Here is a 19098-nt window from a genome sequence, read left to right on the forward strand (position 1 = left end):
ATGAAAGAGCCGCGGGTTACCGACCCCTGTTCTATGGCATCGTGAAGCACCTTTCTTTTTAAGAGTGTTCCTAAAATCTGACAGGTCAAAGATTATGATTTTTATTTAATTTTTTCTGATGTACAGCACGTCGAAAACAATCCAGCAGGATTTATTTGGCCTTGAAGAGTGCTTCTGCTGCTTGAATGCCTCAAAATTGGGCCAACTTCACATAGTTGCCTGCTTTTTTTTCATGTAAGGGTAGATTAAGGGTTGTGGTAGGTGTAGACATTAATAAGTCAATTTAACAGGTAGCATTTTTCGTTGTTGAATTGTAGCTACTACCTAATGTTTTAATGGAAGGTAGGAAAATCTGACGGGGTAGCACAATTCGACAGAACACCGGCATCTGTCAGTGGAAGCACTGAAGAGCACGAACACATTCATATCAATTAACAAAACAAGAGAGAGAGAGAGCCTGAAAAGGTGATGAGGTCGTGGGCGTTTTTATCCTTGTGTAATAGCGTTGCTTCTATTTGGATGGAAAGCTGTGCACTATGACCACACCTATAGTTTGACTGAAGGTTGGTTGATTTTTTAACCCTGGGGCAGAGGCTGGGACTTTTAGAACTCTCAGCCATTTGGCACAGACTCTACATATTAACAGTCTACAAGAGTGGATGCCTCAATGAGAAGGTAAACTACATTCACGTATTGTTTTTGTTTTTATTATAACATTTTAGAATGCCATTCAGTAATTTTCATTTTTGCCATACTGTACAATTTCCGAGTAATTTTAAGCTGTTTTTGTTAACATAAGTGATTGGTGCTCAAGTACAAACAAGAAGCTGTTTACTGTGCTGATCTCAAACGGATACACAATTTTTGTTTTTTTTTATTGAAGTGGTAAATGTCATTTCTGAAGTTGTGGTTGTGTGTATTGTTATTGTTAACTAGTACTACCTATTACTATAAGTTGTTTTTATTAATTGAAATAAAGCTGAAATAAAGCATACACAAAATATTAGATGAATAACTTAAATGTAAACAAACTTAAAACGAATTAAGAAATTGCCTTGACAATTTTCTTTAGTAAAATAAGTTGAAAATGAACTAAAATTAGTTCAACTAAAACTGAAATGAAAAATAAAGCTAAATAGAATTTTTTTTTTAATTAACAAAAACTAAATTTAAAATGAAAACTGAAAATAGAAAAATTAAAAACATTCCAACTTTAAATAAATACTACAGGAGTAAATATCTAATAGCAATATAACTGGTATCTGTGTCTGTGTGTGTTTGAACTTGTGTTTTGATGTGTGTGCAGGTGTCCAGGAAACATTATGGAGTTAACACAAGCTGATAGGTGGAATTTAGACAAGAGCAAACAGGACTCAGGTTCTTTAGGAAACACTGATGACAGCCTGAAATATGATAGTGGGCGCGCAGCCCATGACTTCAGCTGCATCCACAGCAAAGGTACAGCAAATACTCAGATGAAAGGCGTGGTGAAATGTCTGAGCTTCTCTCTTGCAGTACAACAATGGTACTAGAAACAATTTCTGAAAAGAAATACAGCCCAGTGTTGTGGGATAATTCACTCTTTTCAGTTTGATACCAAATGTAATGAATGTTTTGATTAAAACATGTTCAAACTTAGAGAAAGCAATTGCAAATTGCGTGGTTTGACATTCAATTATCTATTCAAATATTGTATCAATGAAATTAATTGATATAATGTATAACTTGCCCTAAGCCTATTTGGATAAAAGCTTTTCCACATGAAAAAACAAATGTAAATGTAATATTGATTTAAATTAAATTAAACTAAGAGATTTATTTTTAATTCAGCTACAATTAATTCCACAAAGGAAATATTTTCATGCATTCCAATTATTTTCATTAGCAGCGCTTGCAAATGTTTTTCAGTTTCCAAATGAAAAATGCAAATTAAACCACAGAACTGTGTTGCAACGGCTCTGGAAACAAGCTGCTGTAAAAAGAAGTAATGACGCCATGCTGGTAGACAGTAAATTATAAGCTTGTGACATTGATTGGCAGCCCAACCTGTTATGCTGATGATACACGTGACAACGTGACTTATACCCTAATGAAAATTAACCATGGTTTTACTACAAATAAAAACCCCCCAAAAAACAAAACATGATGGGTTAAACCACGGTAACTACAAGTTAATCATGGTTTGCTACACTAACGATAGTTTAACCATGCTATTTGTTGTAAAACTGTGGTTATACAAATGGTAATCAATATGCCAAAAAACGTCCTCGGTTACTTTCGTAACCTTGGTTCCCTTGAGATTAAGGAAGGAGTACTGCGTCTTGATAAAGATGCATATAGGAAAAGGCCTTTTTTCTCCTGAAAAGTCTTATTCAATCACGCTGTGAAACTGCACGACTATTGGTTCGTGCAGTGTGTATGTCGTGAGCCTATGGCGACGAAGCCCGCCAGAATGGGCGGGGCTTTCTGGCTATATAAGCAGCCGTTTCGAGCCGTGCAGCTACCTGTATGAGTACATTCCCTGTCGATACTCCACTCGTACTGCATCGTGATAAAGACGCATATGGGAACTCAATCACGCCATGCTAAGGTAGAGGAACGACTGCAAAATACACCTCCATAAGCATTTTAATGCCCATAGGGAAGTGCAATAGTATACTCTAGGCTAAATCGAGCTAAACTCATAGAGGTTATGCTTGACCTGGGTGATCGTTCCATATGGCTCTTACATACTCAGTACTAACAGGACCGAAGTATGCAAGGAATCAACCAGAGAGCTTGAGCGCATTGCGGTCAAGAATTCTCCATCAGGACTGTTCCCACAACGTATGCATGTACACTCATCTAAGTAGAGAGGACCCTGGCCTGTAAGGCCGGTACGCCCAGGTTATAAAACCTAGCAAATGTGGACGGCGAGGCCCAGCCGAGGCGATGCCTCTAGTAGAATGGGCTCGTACTCCAATGGGGCATTGTAGGCCCAAAGAAGAGTACGCCAGTGTAACAGCATCCACTATCCACTTAGAGAGCCTCTGCTTCGTGACAAGATGCCCTTTGGCGCGGTTACCGAAGCTAACAAAGAGCTGTTCCATACACCTAAAGGAGGAAGTAGATCCTCAAAGCTCTGACAGGGCATAACAAGGATAACTCCCGGTCCTCCTCAGAGGGAGGAAGCTTGGAGAGTGTGATGACTTGAGCTCTGAACGAAGTTGAAAGTACCTTGGGTACATAACCATGCCTTGGTTTCAGGACGACCTTGGAGTTGTTGGGCCCGAATTCCAGGCAGGCAGGGCTAATAGAGAGCGCCTGTAGGTCTCCTACTCACTTAACCGATGCCAGTGCTAGTAGCAGCGCAGTTTTCAGCGACAGTGACCGAAAGTTCGTAGACTGTAGCAGCTCAAAGGGAGTGCCCTTCAGGGTCGAAAGTTGAGAAAGGCCCCTATAGCAGGCCCTTCAGGGCCCTCAACACAGTGGGCAGGTCCCATGTAGGGATGGTAAGGGGCCGAGGCGGATTCAGCCTCTTGGCTCCCCTCAGAAAACGGACAACTGAAATGTCCCTGCTTACCGATTGGCCTGCTATAGGGGCATGAAAGGCCGCTATAGCTGCTACGAACACATTGAGTGTGGAAGGGGAACGTCCTTTGTTCAGCAGGTCCTGCAGGATGGACAGAACCACTGCTAACTCAGAGGTAGACAGGTTTTCACTGCGGTCTAGGCACCAAGTGGAGAAAACAGACCACTTAAGGGCGTAGAGGCATCTCATAGACGGGGAAATGGTGTTTAACACTCACTCAGGGAGGCTGGTAGGCTCCCGTCGAGCGGCCAAAGGTGGAGAGCCCACAACTCGGGTCGAGGGTGCCATATTGTTCCGTTCACCTGAGAGGAGATCCCGTCATGTTGATCACCACAGACATGTTGTCTGAGCGAATCAGCACATGGCATCCTATTAGGTCTGACAGGAAAAACTGGCAGGCTCGACATACTGCTAGCATCTCCAAGCAGTTGATGTGGAAGCCTTTCTCAACTTTCGACCAATGGCCGAAGGTTGGTTTGCCTTTGCACAGTGCCCCCCAACCTGTGTTGGAGGCGTCTGTCGTGACAACTTTCCTGTTGCAGACCATTCCCATGGCCACGCCCTTCTCCATCAATCGTGGGTTCTTCCAAGGGGCCAAGGCTGTCACACAGGCCTGTCTCACTCTGATATGCAAGCGTCCGTGACGCCATGCGTGGGGTGGAACCCATGGTTTCAACCAGCGTTGGAGGGGCTGCATGCGAAGCAGGCCCAGCAGTAGCACTAGCGATGCTGTGGCCATGAGGCCCAGCATTCTCTGAAATGCTTTGAGGGGGCGAGCGGTGCCGCTCTTGAAGAAGGCCGCGAGTTTCTGAATGGCCAGAGCGCATTCTGGCGCAACCACCGCTCTTATCTGAGCTGAGTCTAGAACTGTTCCCAGGAACGATACCCGTTGGCTGGGGGAAAGTGCGCTCTTGGCGAAATTGACCCTGAGCCCCAGGCACTCTAAGCAGCTGAGGAGGAGGGTCCTGTGTGAAAGTAGCTCCACCTTTGACTGGGCCAGAATAGGCCAGTCATCGAGGTAGTTGAGAATGCGGATTCCCATCTGTCTTAGAGGGGAAAGAGCCTCGTCCATGCACTTCGTAAAAGTGCGGGGGGCCAGAGACAGTCCAAAGGGAAGGACCGTGTACTGATAAGCCACTCCCTCGAAGGCGAATCTCAAGAATCGTCTGTGATGGGGGGCTATCTGGATGTGAAAGTTTGTGTCTTTCAGGTCCAGAGAACAGAACCAGTCCCCTGTGCGAATCTGCGAGAGGTTCTGCTTTAGCGTGATCATCCTGAACGACCTCTTCTTGGGTGCTTCTACGGGCCCTGTATTTGCAACAAACATAATTCCCTCTGCACCCGGAAATGAACGGGGTAAGAAGAGATTTGAGAGAGGCTGTTTGGTGGGCGGTCCGGCCGCGGCGGGACTTGGACCTCTCCTCTTCCTGCCCTGCAGATCAGGAAGAGACCGGAGTCCAACACTATCCTGGGTCGGGGGCCCTGGCGCTTCGGAAAGAGGTGGAGTCTGGCCGAGTGGGAGCGCCCTCGCGTCTGCTGAGTCTTGGCAGGCTGAGGGGCAGGAGCGGCGCAGCGGTGCAGGCTTCGTGGGCTGCTGAGTCGGCGCAGGTTTAGGGCGACTAGGAGCAGCTGCGGAGCTGGAGCGCTTGGACAGGAAGTGTCGCATGGCCTGTGACGCCTTCTGCGCCTCTGTGAAGTGCTCAGCAAATCCTTCCACCGCAGGTCCAAAGAGGCTTTTGGGGGAACTCGGGGCTTCAAGGAAGGGGACCTTGTCTGCGTCCTTGATTTCCATCAGCGTGAGCCACAGGTGGCGCTTGAGCACCACCAGGCTGGCCATAGACCTTCCTATTGCTTGGGCGGTGGTTTTGGTGGCACACAGAGCCAGGTCTGTTGCACTTCTCAGCTCCCTGAGAGTCGCAGGATCAGGCTCAGACTCGTCCATGGCAGAGAGGAATTTGGCCTGATAGACCTGTAGAACCACCATTGAATGTAGCGCCGAAGCCGCCTGTCCAGCTGAAGCGTAGGAACATCCAGCGAGCGCTGAAGTGGTCCTGCATGGCTTAGACAGGTGGGTGGCCTTTGCCTTCCAGCCGATGGCAGTGGATGGGCAGAGGTGTGCAGCCACTGACTCATCTAGTTGAGGCATCTTCTCATACGCCTTTTCTTCAGCGCCGTCAATTGTAGTGAGGGCGGATGAAGCAGAGTAGGGGGAGCGCCAAGATCTCGTGAGGGTCGCTGGCGAGGGGCCTGACGGCGCCCCTGAGGATCCTCTGGTGGACACCACTCCAATCCCAGCTCTTCAACCGCCTTTGAGAGGACACAGAAAAGTTTGGCATTCATCCCGGCTTTGGCAGCGCTGGGCGCGGACGAATTCAGGGGGTCGGAGTCAGCTACCGAGCCCGACAGCTCCTCAGCGTCCGAAGCTGCCAATGACATGCTTGGATGTGGGCGGGGTTGGATGTCCACCGCAGGATGCAGCGAGCCCTACTTGACCGGAACTGCTGCAATGCTGGAGCGCGAGGAAAAGGCGAATCAGAGAGCAGGTCGAGGTCGCTGGGTCAAGACACAGTACGAGTGGAGTATCGACAGGGAACCATGGTTACTACATCTTTACTATAGTAAACCCATGGTTAATTTTCATGAGGGTACTGGATCTGAATCACAAATAATTTGTGACAAAGATGTGCAATGAACCAAGGAATGAACCAAGATGGCGCCGAGCATGGCAGCCGTGTTGCGAGCTCCAAGAAAACTCTGCAGTTTTTCTTATGTTTCTTATGTTTTATTTGTTATTTTGTTGTTTCACGTGTTAGATGTTGTCAGTATAACTGTCTACGATAGACACACGCTTTTAAACATTGGTTCCTTCGTCGCGCAACGCAAACCGGACTTTGAGTTCCTGAACGCCGGCGCCTTGTTTACAGACACCGCATCAGAGCCCTTTGTCTGGGCTGCACGATCGCGACCGAGGAAACGCCGCCGGAAAAGGGGGAAGAGAGCCGGCGTCCTTGTCAGACTCAGACGCCGTCCCCTCCGACCTCCTCTCCCAACTATTTTGCTGGCTAACGTTCAGTCACTGGACAACAAACTCTGTGAACTGCGGGCACGCATCTCATACCAACGGGAAACAAGGGACTGCTGCATTATTTGCCTCACAGAAACCTGGATGTCTGCAGTGGTTCCAGACTCAGCCATCGAGCTTACGGGGTTCTCCGTGCACCGCTCGGACAGAACGAAAGAGCTCACAGGTAAAAGCAGAGGTGGGGGCGTCTGTTTCTTTATCAACAACTCGTGGTGTGATGAAAGGAACCTACACTCTATTAAATCCTCCTGCTCCCCTGATCTGGAATTTCATATGCTTCTGTGTCGACCATTCTGGCTACCGAGGGAATTTACAGCGATCATAATCACAGCTGTTTACATTCCCCCTCAAGCCAACACAGACCAGGCACTCAAGGAACTGTATGGGAATATAAGCGAGCAGGAAACCGCGTACCCAGACGCGGCGTTTATTGTTACGGGGGACTTCAACAAAGCCAACTTCAAAACAATAGCTCCAAAATACTTTCAACACATCACCATCAACACGCGTGGTGATCGTGTACTTGACCACTGCTACTCTCCATTCCGGGACGCCTACAAATCGCTCCCCCGCCCACCTTTCGGCAAATCGGATCACACTTCCGTTCTGCTCCTGCCTGCTTATAGGCAGAAACTGAAACGAGAAGCACCCGCCCTCAGGACAATTCAATGCTGGTCGGACCAATCAGACGCTATACTACAGGACTGTTTTGATCACGTGGACTGGGACATGTTCCGGGCAGCGTCTGATGACGACATAGAGGCGTACTCAGATACTTAACGTGTTTCATCAGGAAGTGTGTAGAGGATGTAGTACCAACAAAAACAATCCGCATCTACCCCAACCAAAAACCGTGGATTAACAGCGATGTTCGAGCAGCCTTGTCAGCGCGGACATCTGCCTTTAAATCCGGAAACTCTGACGATCACAAACAAGCCAGTTACGATCTCAGGAAATCAATCAAAGCTGCCAAACGACAATATAAAAACAAAGTTGAAGAACAATTCAAATCCAACAACGCAAGAAGCATGTGGCAGGGTATCAATAACATCACAGATTTCAGAGGGAATAAACCAGCTACTGTGAACATTGCCGCCTCTGTACCGGACGAACTTAATCACTTTTATGCTCGTTTCGAGGCTCACAACACCGCCCACACAGAGCGCGCTCCCGCGGCTGTAGCAGAAGAGGCGAGCGCACTTTCCTTTTCTGTCGCAGATGTAACCCGATCCTTCCGACGGGTGAACATCCGCAAGGCTGTGGGTCCCGATGGCATCCCAGGCCGTGTGCTCCGAGCATGCGCATTCCAACTGGCCGGGGTTTTCAAAGACATTTTTAACCTTTCCCTCTCTCTGTCTGTGGTTCCCGCATGCTTCAAAAAATCCACCATTGTGCCCATACCAAAGAAAAATAAAATCACATGCTTGAATGACTGGAGGCCCATTGCTCTGACACCCATCTTCAGCAAGTGCTTTGAGAAACTCATCAGAGACTACATCTGCTCTGTGCTGCCTGACTCACTGGATCCCCTACAATTTGCATATCGCAGAAACCGTTCCACAGACGATGCTATTGCCTTCACCCTGCACACTGCTCTCTCCCACCTGGAAAATAAGAACACCTATGTGAGAATGCTGTTTGTGGACTACAGCTCAGCATTCAATACCATAGTGCCTGCCACACTGGTTGAGAAGCTCCAGACTCTGGGACTAAACGGATCTCTGTGCAGCTGGATCCTGGACTTCCTGACAGGCAGATGTCAGGTGGTCAGAATGGGCAACAACACTTCATCCCCGCTGACCCTCAACACTGGTGCTCCTCAGGGCTGTGTCCTCAGCCCACTCCTGTACTCCCTGTACACACATGACTGTACAGCAACACACAGCTCCAACGTCATCGTCAAATTTGCTGACGACACAACGGTGATAGGCCTGATCACTGACACCGATGAGACGGCCTACAGAGAGGAGGTGAGAACCCTGACTAAATGGTGTCAAGAGAACCACCTCTCACTCAACATCGACAAGACCAAGGAGCTGGTGGTGGATTTCAGGAGACAGACCAGAGAACACACACCCATCACCATCGACATGACACCTGTGGAGCGAGTAAACAGCTTCAAATTCCTCGGTGTTCACATCACTGAGGATCTCACATGGTCCGCTCACACAGATGCAGTGCTGAAGAAGACACACCAACGCCTCTTCTTCCTGAGACGGCTGAGGAAGTTTGGAATGAGCCCCAGCATCCTCAGATCATTCTACACCTGCACTGTGGAGAGCATCCTGACCGGCTGCATCACCGCCTGGTTTGGAAACAGCACTGCTGGCAACCGCAAAGCTCTGCAAAGGGTCGTACGAACTGCCCGTCACATTGTTGGAGGTGAGCTTCCCTCCCTCCAGGACATCTACACCAGGCGGTGTATAAAGAAAGCCCGGAGGATCATCAATGACTCCAGCCACCCGTCCCACAGACTGCTCTCTCTGCTGCCCTCAGGAAGACGTCTCCGCAGCATCCGATCCCGCACTAGCCGACTGAGGGATAGCTTTTTTCCTCAGGCTATCAGGCTAATGAACAGTCAAAACTAATACACCCTACAGCACACTCCCACTTTACAATATACCACACACTGCACTTTAATTCCATACAGTTCAAACTGGACTACCAGTACACTACTGCACAAATACAACAATCTTTTTGCCAGCACTGGATACCATCCAATGCACATCCATGACATTTGCACATCCGGTTTATATATAATCTGCTGCATCTTCGCATATTACTGTGTGTATATAACGTAGAATGTGTACTACATACTGTGTATAATGTGTATCGGTAACTGTATGTCTGTCTAATAGTACACTGTGTGTACTGAGTATATGTATGTGTATATTACACATTGTCATCTGTATAAGTCTGTACGTATGTATAATGTCTATATGTAAATTGTTTCTGCACTGTCTGGAGCACGCTCTCAAGAATTTCACTCACGAAGGCACATGTGCTGTGGTGATGTGACAATAAAAGTGATTTGCATTTTGTGTTTGTTAGATCTGCTTCCTGCTGAGGACGGAGAAGAAAAAACCAAGCGCTTCCTCCAGGAGTTGGTAAACATCTTGCTGGCCTACATCAGTAAATCCCTCAAACGCAGCTCCAAAGTTCTAGATTTCCACTATCCTCACCAGCTTAAGGAAGGTCTGGAGGGCTTCAACCTGGAGCTCCCTGACCAGCCAGATAACCTGGAGCAGCTGCTGGTGGACTGCAGAGACACGCTTAAATATGGAGTTAAAACCGGTAAGAACAAACAAAATAACACAGTTGGTGTTTGGTGGAACCTTTTGTTAATGTTGTCCTTTGATGTTGCCAGGTCATCCAAGATTTTTCAACCAGCTGTCAACTGGACTTGACATCATTGGTCTGGCAGGAGAATGGTTGACGTCCACAGCAAATACAAACATGTAAGACAAGAGTCTCATTTCTTCAACATTCATACTATAATTATGAATGAACAAATAAATAAATGTAAGGGCGGCCATGCAGGGATGATTGCAACACATTTAAAATTAGGTATATATATATATATAAAACTCTTACCGAAGCCAAACTTTTAAACAGTATAAGCTGTAGATTTCAAAATGACATTTTAGCTGTTAGTTATGGTCAAATATTCATTATATTTATATTATCAAGCTTGAGATAAACAGCACAAATACAGTGAGTTACACATTACAGTGACCATTTAAAAGAAGTAGTGACAGATAATTTTTTCATATTGTGATGTACTCTAGAAAAACATATTATAAAAAAAGATGTTAATTGCATGGAGGCAGATCTAAATGTGAGTTTGCAATACATTGTAAGAAAGAGGCGAGTTTAAAGGGTTAGTTCGTCTAAAAATTAATTGTTTTATCAGAAAAAAATAATTTACACACCCTCATGTCGTTCCAAACCTGAATGAGTTTCCTTCTTATGTTGAATATAAAAGAAGATATTTTGAAGAATGCTGGTAATCAAACAGTTGTTGGTCCCCATTGACTTCCATAGTATTTCTTTCCCTACTATGGAAATCGATGACGACTAACAACTGTTATTCAAAAGATCTTCTTTTGTGTTCAACATAAGAAAGAAATCTATAGAGGTTTGGAACGACATGAGGGTAAGTAAATGATGACAAATTTTTCATTTTTGGATTAACTATTCCTTTGTCAAACTCAGCCCTGCAGATTTCAGATTTGACCCTAATTAAATGCATGATCCAGCTAATCAAGTCCTTCAGGCTTATTTAAAAACTACATGGTTTGTGTGTTGGAGTAGGGATGGAACTAAACTTTGCAGAAGGCTACTGTGGCCCTCCGGGAACTGAGTTTGACACAACTGCTTGTGGACTAAATGATTGGAGAAATCATGACATTTTCATTAAAATCAATGAAAAAAAAAATCTTAAAATGCATTTAGAAAATAGATTTTCCATTTCCAAACTGCTTTTAAAGCAAAGTATGTTCCCATTATGCCATATTTCTTTTAGATTTCACCAAGGAATGTATAGTATGTTCTTCTCTGTTTACAGGTTCACTTATGAAATATCCCCGGTCTTTATTCTCATGGAGGAAGTAGTTCTGAAAAAAATGCATTCGATTATTGGATGGCCAGAGGAAGATGGAGATGGCATCTTTTGTCCTGGTAACAAACTAAAAGCACAAATATACAGGAAGCATTTATATCTGCATTTTGATAAATGAACATTGGAACTTTTCCATCATTAGTATTTCATTAAACAGCTAATGGCTTTCTCCGCAGGAGGCACCATGTCCAATCTGTACAGTGTGTTGTTGGCTAGGTTTCATCTCTTTCCGGCGGTGAAGACTCATGGGATGTCTGTGATACCTCGCCTGGCACTGTTCACCTCCGCGCACGTACATGATCTCATTATTGTTTCCTCCACTCTAAGCGGGCGTGCTGTGACAGTTCCACGTACTCAATGAGACACATAGCACAACATATTTCAGCTATTACCTCCTGATCCACTGATTGGGAGGTCAGACGTTACATGTCACAGCAGTGTTTTTTAAAAGTGCTAATAAATTGGCATTAATCCAAATATTTCATGTCTTGCTATGGTAAAGCAGGTCAGATCATGTTAGCTGTTTGCCTGTGCATGTTTAACATACGCTTTCTTTATTAGAGTCATTATTCAATCAAGAAGTCTGCAGCGGTTCTCGGCATCGGCTCTGAAAATGTTACAGTCGTCAAATGTGACAAAAGGTAAGATTGGTGGATGGAAACATAAGTCCATCATTTGCAATGTGTCCAATTTACCAAGATAAATAAAACATTTTGGTTTCTCTCTGTTAGGGGGAAGATGATCTCATCAGAACTGAACTCCAGCATTGAGGCAGCAAAGTCTAAGGTTAGTCAAATGAGTTGACTTTGAGCTGAATATTCATTATTACAAAAGTTTGTGGTAACACTCACAGTTCTCACCATTTATAGATAACACCTCTATAAAACCTCCAATATTTCATTCAACAGACCTAGATGCATATTGAATTTACTGAGGATGAAAACAAGGCTAGGCGTGTGCTAAAAGTACATTCAAAACTGTTTTATGGAGTTTTTGTCGACTGAACAACAACAATACAATTCACTGTACTTCTATCCCTCTCAACCTTGTTTTCATTTCGGTCAAAAATTAAATATGTTATGACCCTGACTAAGTTCTATAGCACTATAGCACTTTTTTTATCACTCTGCTAATCTGTATTTGACTGTAGTCTGTAGAACCGGACATATTTTGTCTAAAATGCCTGGTTACTCAGTATCAGTATATTATTTATAGGACTGTTATACATGCTTGTATAAAGCCATTTTCACTTGCAATCATGCTGTAGTAGTGGACCAAATGTCAGCTTGTAGCAGGGGTGTGACGTGGTCCATTTTAGACATGTGAGATGTGGTTATTAAGTTAAATTATATGGAATTTAAAACTGAACATTATGCAAGGTTATGTTAAGCCGAAAAAGAAAACTCATCAAATCAGTAGAAATGTGTCATAATATCTCTTCAGTGAGAATTTGGATACAATTGTGGGTCCCACTTTATATTAGGTGGCCTTAACTACTATGTGCGTACATTTAAATTAATAATTTGATACAATGCACTTATCGTGTACTTACATGTTTTTACATTGTACTTATATTTTTAAAAATACCTATATGTAGTTACATCTGTAATTCATTTCTGTAATTACATTTTTAATTACACTGTTGACCCATCCCTTACACCTTAACCCACCCTTAAACCTACCCATACCACCAAACCTGTCCCTAACCTCAATAGCAGCATAAGTGTATTGCAATACAATATGACCACAATAAGTACATTGTACTTATTTTTTTATGTAAGTACATCCAATTGTGATTTTATTCTCCATGTTTTCATTATTGCCAACGGCAGGTGCGTCACCTTCTGATTCTGTTAAAATAAATGCCAGTTCTACCACTTTAAGATGTAAGCTTTAACATGCAAAGTGAGTGGTTACCTGTTCTGCTGTAGCCAAAAATTATGAATATATCATGCAATGTAATAAGTCAGGAATGGGACATTTTTATGCTTTTCTTTTGTTTTTGGTTTTTCCCTATCATGCAGGTTAGATACAGTCATTGCATATTAAATTAACCTCCACTGAAATGTACATTTCTGCAGTGCAAACACTGAAAAAAAGATGGTAAAAATATTCAGGTCTTCTGTATATCTCACAAGTTTGCAATAATAATTTTGCTCATGCATTGAAAAATAAGTTTGGAAACATTTTTCACACAGAAACTGATAACACATTTTTTAAACAATTAAGAAACAGTAAGTAACACTGAATTAAACGTGAAATTTTGAAGTGAAAAAAAAAACAGAATAGCATTTTCTTGTAAAGGCCAAAATCTTTAAAAAGATTAGAGTATGTTTAACTAGAATTTCTATTTCAGTCATTTTATTTCAAAATGTCATATTTAATTGAATATGCTACTTGCTGTTTCTTTTCACTTCTGAAATTTACTGGCAATTTCTAAGAGAAAATTGTTTCTATGACAAATTTTTTTCAGTGTGTGATATCTTGTATCTTCTATATTTAGCAAATCCCTGTTTGCTGTCTATAGGGTCTGGTGCCATTCTATGTCAACGCAACGGCAGGAACCACAGTCTATGGAGCCTTTGATCCTCTGAATGAAATAGCAGTCATTTGTGAACACCATGGCCTATGGATGCATGTGGATGTAATGTGTTTTATCTAATTAGGTACATTTTATTAAATATTGTCAGAATGATGCAGTGCTTTAATGCTCTGACTTCATTTAGGCTGCTTGGGGTGGAGGCTTGCTTCTCTCCAACAAACATCGTGGGAAAATGCAAGGAATTAAAAGGTAACCTAAATCAATCATTTTGATTGTATAATGTGTTCCTGTTGCTCAGTGGTGTAAGCAAGTCCAAGGTCATGGGTTTGATTCACTGGGAATTCATGAAGTGATTCAGGAAAATTTACACCTTGAGTGCAGTGCAAATTGCTTTTAATAAAAGCCTCCACCAAAAGCATAATTGTTAACTGGGAAACAGAGCAACATTCAGTCCATTTAACTGTTGGGAGTGCAGATATCATTGTTTAGTGGTGTTAACGCCAAAAAGTGTTCATTTTAACTCTGTTAGAGATTGATTGATACTTGCAAATTTGATGTGCCACAGAACAATAATGGGGTGACTGTTTGCACAGCTTGAAACATTTTCTGATCCCACTGTCTATTGGTAAAATCTCAAAATATTTAAAAAGTACTAATAAATGGCCAATATGCTAGTAATATGCATGCTAATAAGCAACTAGTTAATTCCGAATAATGTTCCCTATTCTAAAGTGTTACCATACTTTTTAGTATGTTTATGTCCGTATGCTACCAGTTGGACTATGTAGTTGCTTTTAAATTTTGTTAGCTAATGCAAGCATGGGCTGCTTCATCTACCTTAAATGTCAGCAGTCAATTCTCTGGAAGCTTCTTCAGCATCCCTCTGTTTCATTTTCTTTTAATCAACACAAAGTGCTGCCTTCATTGCCATTACAAATGGTGTTCTGCAGGATAATTCACATAATTTCTCTACAATTTTAGCTCCAAAAGGAGTATAGTGAAAGTACATTGACATTTACTCTGCGAGACTGTGTTAAAACGTGTAACTCACTCACCCCCATCATCCTAAAAACTCTTATATTCGTTTATTTTGTACTGATGGTTGGTCAGAACCTGCAATTACAGCCTTGCTCTGAATACATCAAATTGATAAAAAGTTTCTGGATAATGGATTCCACCTCCACTTTCACCTCCATTTAAAAAAATTATTTCATATTTTGAAGGTGTACTTTAAATTCGTGGAATTATTTCAACATCTAACATCATCAGTCTATTCATATGCTTTCATCCAGAGCCCATTCTGTGACCTGGAACCCGCACAAGATGATGGGCGTCCCACTGCAATGCTCAACCATTCTAGTGAAGAAGAAGGTGGAGAGTGTTAAGAATGTCTACAATGTTAAGAATAAATAAATTAAAAAAATAGTAATATATATATATATATATATATATATATATATACTGTATTTTGTGTATATTGTGTTTATTACTGCTCTAAAGAAACTGCAAAACATAAATTTACTTAAAGGATTAGTTTATTTCCAGAATAAAAAATTATAAATTAGTCACCCCCATGTCATTCAAGAGTTTTTGGGGAAAACATTCTATGGATTTTTCTCCATATAGTGGACTTCAATGGGAACCAACGGGTTGAAGGTCCAAATTGCAGTTTCAAATGCAGCTTTAAAAGCACTCCAAACGATCCCAGCTGAGGAATAAGGGTTTTATATAGTGAAATGATCAGTCATTGTCATTTTCTATAAAATAAATAAATACAATTATATACTTTTTAACCACAAATGCACAGTCTTGCACTAGCTTGACTTTACGCATTACGTAGTCAGGTTGGAAAGGTCAATTTGGACCTTCAAACCTGTTGATCCCCATTGAAGTCCACTGCATGGTGAAAAATCCTGAAATATTGTCCTCAAAAAACTTAATTTCTTTCCGACTGAAGAAAGCAAAACATGAATATCTTGGTTGACATGGGGGTGAGTACATTATCAGGAAATTTTTATTCTGGAAGTGAACTAATCCATCCATATATATATATATATATATATATAACCTATATAGGTGAATTTACATAAATTGATTTTGTTCAGAAAGGCATGCCATTGATTGTTAACATTGTGCCCCAGTGTCGGTAGTCTCGACCTTTTGTGATGGTTGTATTTTTCCATCAATATCTGAGCACAAATGATTGCAGACTGCAGAGCATGCAAGACAGTCAAAAAAAGATTCAAGGCTTTGTCAAGAACAGTGGGCAGCTTTACTGCTCAGGACAAACCAGGAAGTCATACACCATCACAACAGGCTGCAAAGAGTCATTGATGCTTGAGGAGGTATTGAAAACCAAGGCTATATGTAAAGGCCATGTGTTGTTCTCAGGGCCTCCTGCAGGAATGCAATCAGCTGTGTGCCGAGTATCTTTTTCAACCTGACAAGCACTATGATGTGTCCTACGACACTGGGGACAAAAGCATTCAGTGTGGACGGCACGTAGACGTCTTCAAACTCTGGCTCATGTGGAAGGCAAAGGTATGACAGACAATCTCCTTGTTCAAACTAAATGTGTTTTCAACCACCATCAGAAATGTGAGCTGGAAAATGACAGCTCCCATATATTTTTTGTGGAGAAGTGAGGAAGAAAGAAGTAGAGAAGAAAGATTGTTTGAAATATCTAGAATTGAGAAGTAGAAATTGTACACCAATTATTTAAGAAAAAAACATTTTAATTATTATTTTATATAACTATATTCTATTATTCTTTTCTGTGAGTGAGCCTTTAATTTCATACTTTTAAAATGTTTATTTCTGCATTGAGGTTCACAAAATATACAAGGGGGCTACACAGAATTACATATAACAAATGACAGAAACAGCACTAAACCCTGAAGCACAACCATCCAAATAGATTTTCTTTTCTTTTCTTATATAGACAAAGCAAATATTAAATACATTCTTTGTAGGGTTCTGAGGGTTTTGAAGCACAGATCAACCACTGCCTGGAAAATGCAGAGTATCTTTTCTACAAGCTGAAGAGAAGAACAGACTTTCAGCTTGTCTTCAAAGGAAAGGTAAGTGCCATGTTTCTGTAAACTTTCAGCATATGTTAAAGGAACACGCCACTATTTTTGAAAATAGGCTCATATTTACTTTGGTGCAGATCCTGAACCATATCTATTTGAACCGGAATACACTGAAGATGGAAGTTACCTAGCTGAAGACTATTTTCAGGCACTGTGTAATATCATTGCGCCTGCTGCACCCATGATACGGCAGCAAAGTACCTTGATTATTACACCGGAATGAGTATTTATATAGTTCCTAGCCATATCAGCCCAGAAAATCGCAACTTTTTATTTTCCATCAGTCTTAGTACACTATGTAACTACAGGAGAGTCAAGTTTTAAATAGGAAAAATATCGAAACTCTTTGGTCATTTTTGAGCAAGATGCTAATGGTCTAATCAGATTCAATGATCTATGCTAAGCTACGCTAAAAGTGCTACCACCGGACCCAGAGATCGGCTGAATGGATTCGAAAACGGTAAAACACGGCTGTTTAACTTTTGGGGAGTTGGAGAATTATCCTATTTTCAAAAATAGTGGTGTGTTCCTTAAAGATAAAAATTGCTGTATTATTCTAACCATAGATATATAGACGCCCTATTCGACCGCTCCAGGCACGTAGATGCGGCCGCCATCTTGGAACGGTATTTTTGACGTCATTCACCATACTGTAGGTTTGCAGAAAGCCATTGAGCCGTTGAGTAGGTTCGCAGAAAGCCGCTGTGCATGATTGTGGCATCTTTGGAATATTCAGTGATTACTATGATGAATGACATCAAGTTCACCACTGCAATATGGCGGACGGCTTAGTATAGCGACCCATAGAAACAGTCGCTAATGAGGCATCTACGTATAGCTATGATTTTAACAGTTGTTAGAGCGCATCGCTTTATGATTTCATATATTTCATGTATTATTTCAGCCCGAACACAGTAATGTCTGCTTTTGGTATCTCCCAAAACGACTGCAAAGTATTCCTCCAGGCCCAGAGCGAGACAGAGAACTTCACATGGTAAGTCAAGAAATTAAGCCTTTTCATTTCTTAATTAACCAGTAAATGCAGGAAGACAAATAAGTCTAGGTTTGCTTATTTATAGAGCTGTTGCTTGCTTATAAGCTGACATTATGAATTCCCACAGGTGGCTCCAAAAATCAAGACAAAGATGATGGAGGAAGGATTCACAATGATTGGCTATCAACCTCTGGAAGACAAAGTGAATTTCTTCCGCTGTGTTTTTTCCAACCCAGCCACTCAGAGGGAGGATGTGGACTTTCTAATAGACAAAATTGCTCAGCTGGGCTCTGAACTCTAGAGTCTTTCTTAAAAAAATAACAGGATAAATATTTATTTATAGCCTTTTTTCTGTATACCTCCTGATTCCAATTACCAGTACATACAGCACTGTGAGCAAAATAATTTACCGCTTTTATTTTTAATCTATGAACATCTTTTATATTAGCATTAATAATTTATTATTCGTCTAGGTGAAGTGTACTATATGTGATCACCTTTACAAATCCTGTAGCTTTTGACTGATGAACATCTGAACTATATTATAAATGAGATTTGAAAGACATAATAGTGGAGCCACATTGACCAAAGGGAATAAATGATAACTTGCTGATTTTCATGAAGCCAGCATGCTGCTGTAAGATGAGTCATTCCTTATATATCATGACTAAACTGCACCTGCTCTTAATCAATATATACAAATGATGTGTGTGTGTGTGTGTGTGTGTGTGTGTGTGTGTGTTTGTTTTTATATACCGGTGGGGACTTAACCCTGAATACACACAGACTCATAGGGACTTGTGTCACGGTGGGGACCTAAATTGAGGTCCCCACGGGTAAACAAGCTTATAAATCACACAGAATTAAGTTTTTTGAACATCTAAAAATGCAAACAGTCTCCTGTGAGGGCTAAGTTTAGGTGTAGGGTAGGTGTAGGGCAATAGAATGTATGGTCTGTACAGTAGAAAAACCATTACGCCTATGAGAGTCCCCACAAGGATAGCGAAACAAGTGTGTGTGTGTGTGTGTGTGTGTGTGTGTGTGTGTGTGTGTGAGAGAGAGTTTTGAAGAGAAAGTGGAATTACTCAGGTTTCTATTCAACTGTTTTGCAGTCTACTAGTGCCTCCTGCTGGTAGGAAATAATAATGGCTCGAGCTACGAAAGTAATATGCCTAATAAGAGATTGTGAGATACTG

General features: G+C 42.1%; 1 protein-coding gene across 1 annotated transcript; it reads left to right on the top strand.

Annotated features, from left to right (window-relative positions):
- Nucleotides 1-597: 597 nt before the first annotated feature.
- On the top strand, nt 598-18613 carry LOC306846283 (glutamate decarboxylase 1-like). Its single transcript, XM_079379544.1, has 15 exons — nt 598-675; nt 1307-1458; nt 9705-9947; nt 10021-10111; nt 11221-11333; nt 11451-11566; nt 11836-11915; nt 12006-12060; nt 13802-13918; nt 14001-14065; nt 15109-15187; nt 16208-16357; nt 16789-16896; nt 17813-17902; nt 18030-18613. Exons 1-15 carry the CDS (start codon nt 668-670, stop codon nt 18201-18203), a joined length of 1641 nt encoding a protein of 546 aa, XP_079235670.1. The 5' UTR covers nt 598-667; the 3' UTR covers nt 18204-18613.
- The last annotated feature ends 485 nt before the right edge of the window (nt 18614-19098 follow it).

The sequence above is a fragment of the Barbus barbus genome, assembly GCF_936440315.1.
Source record: "Barbus barbus genome assembly, chromosome: 26".
NCBI classification, from domain to species: domain Eukaryota; kingdom Metazoa; phylum Chordata; class Actinopteri; order Cypriniformes; family Cyprinidae; genus Barbus; species Barbus barbus.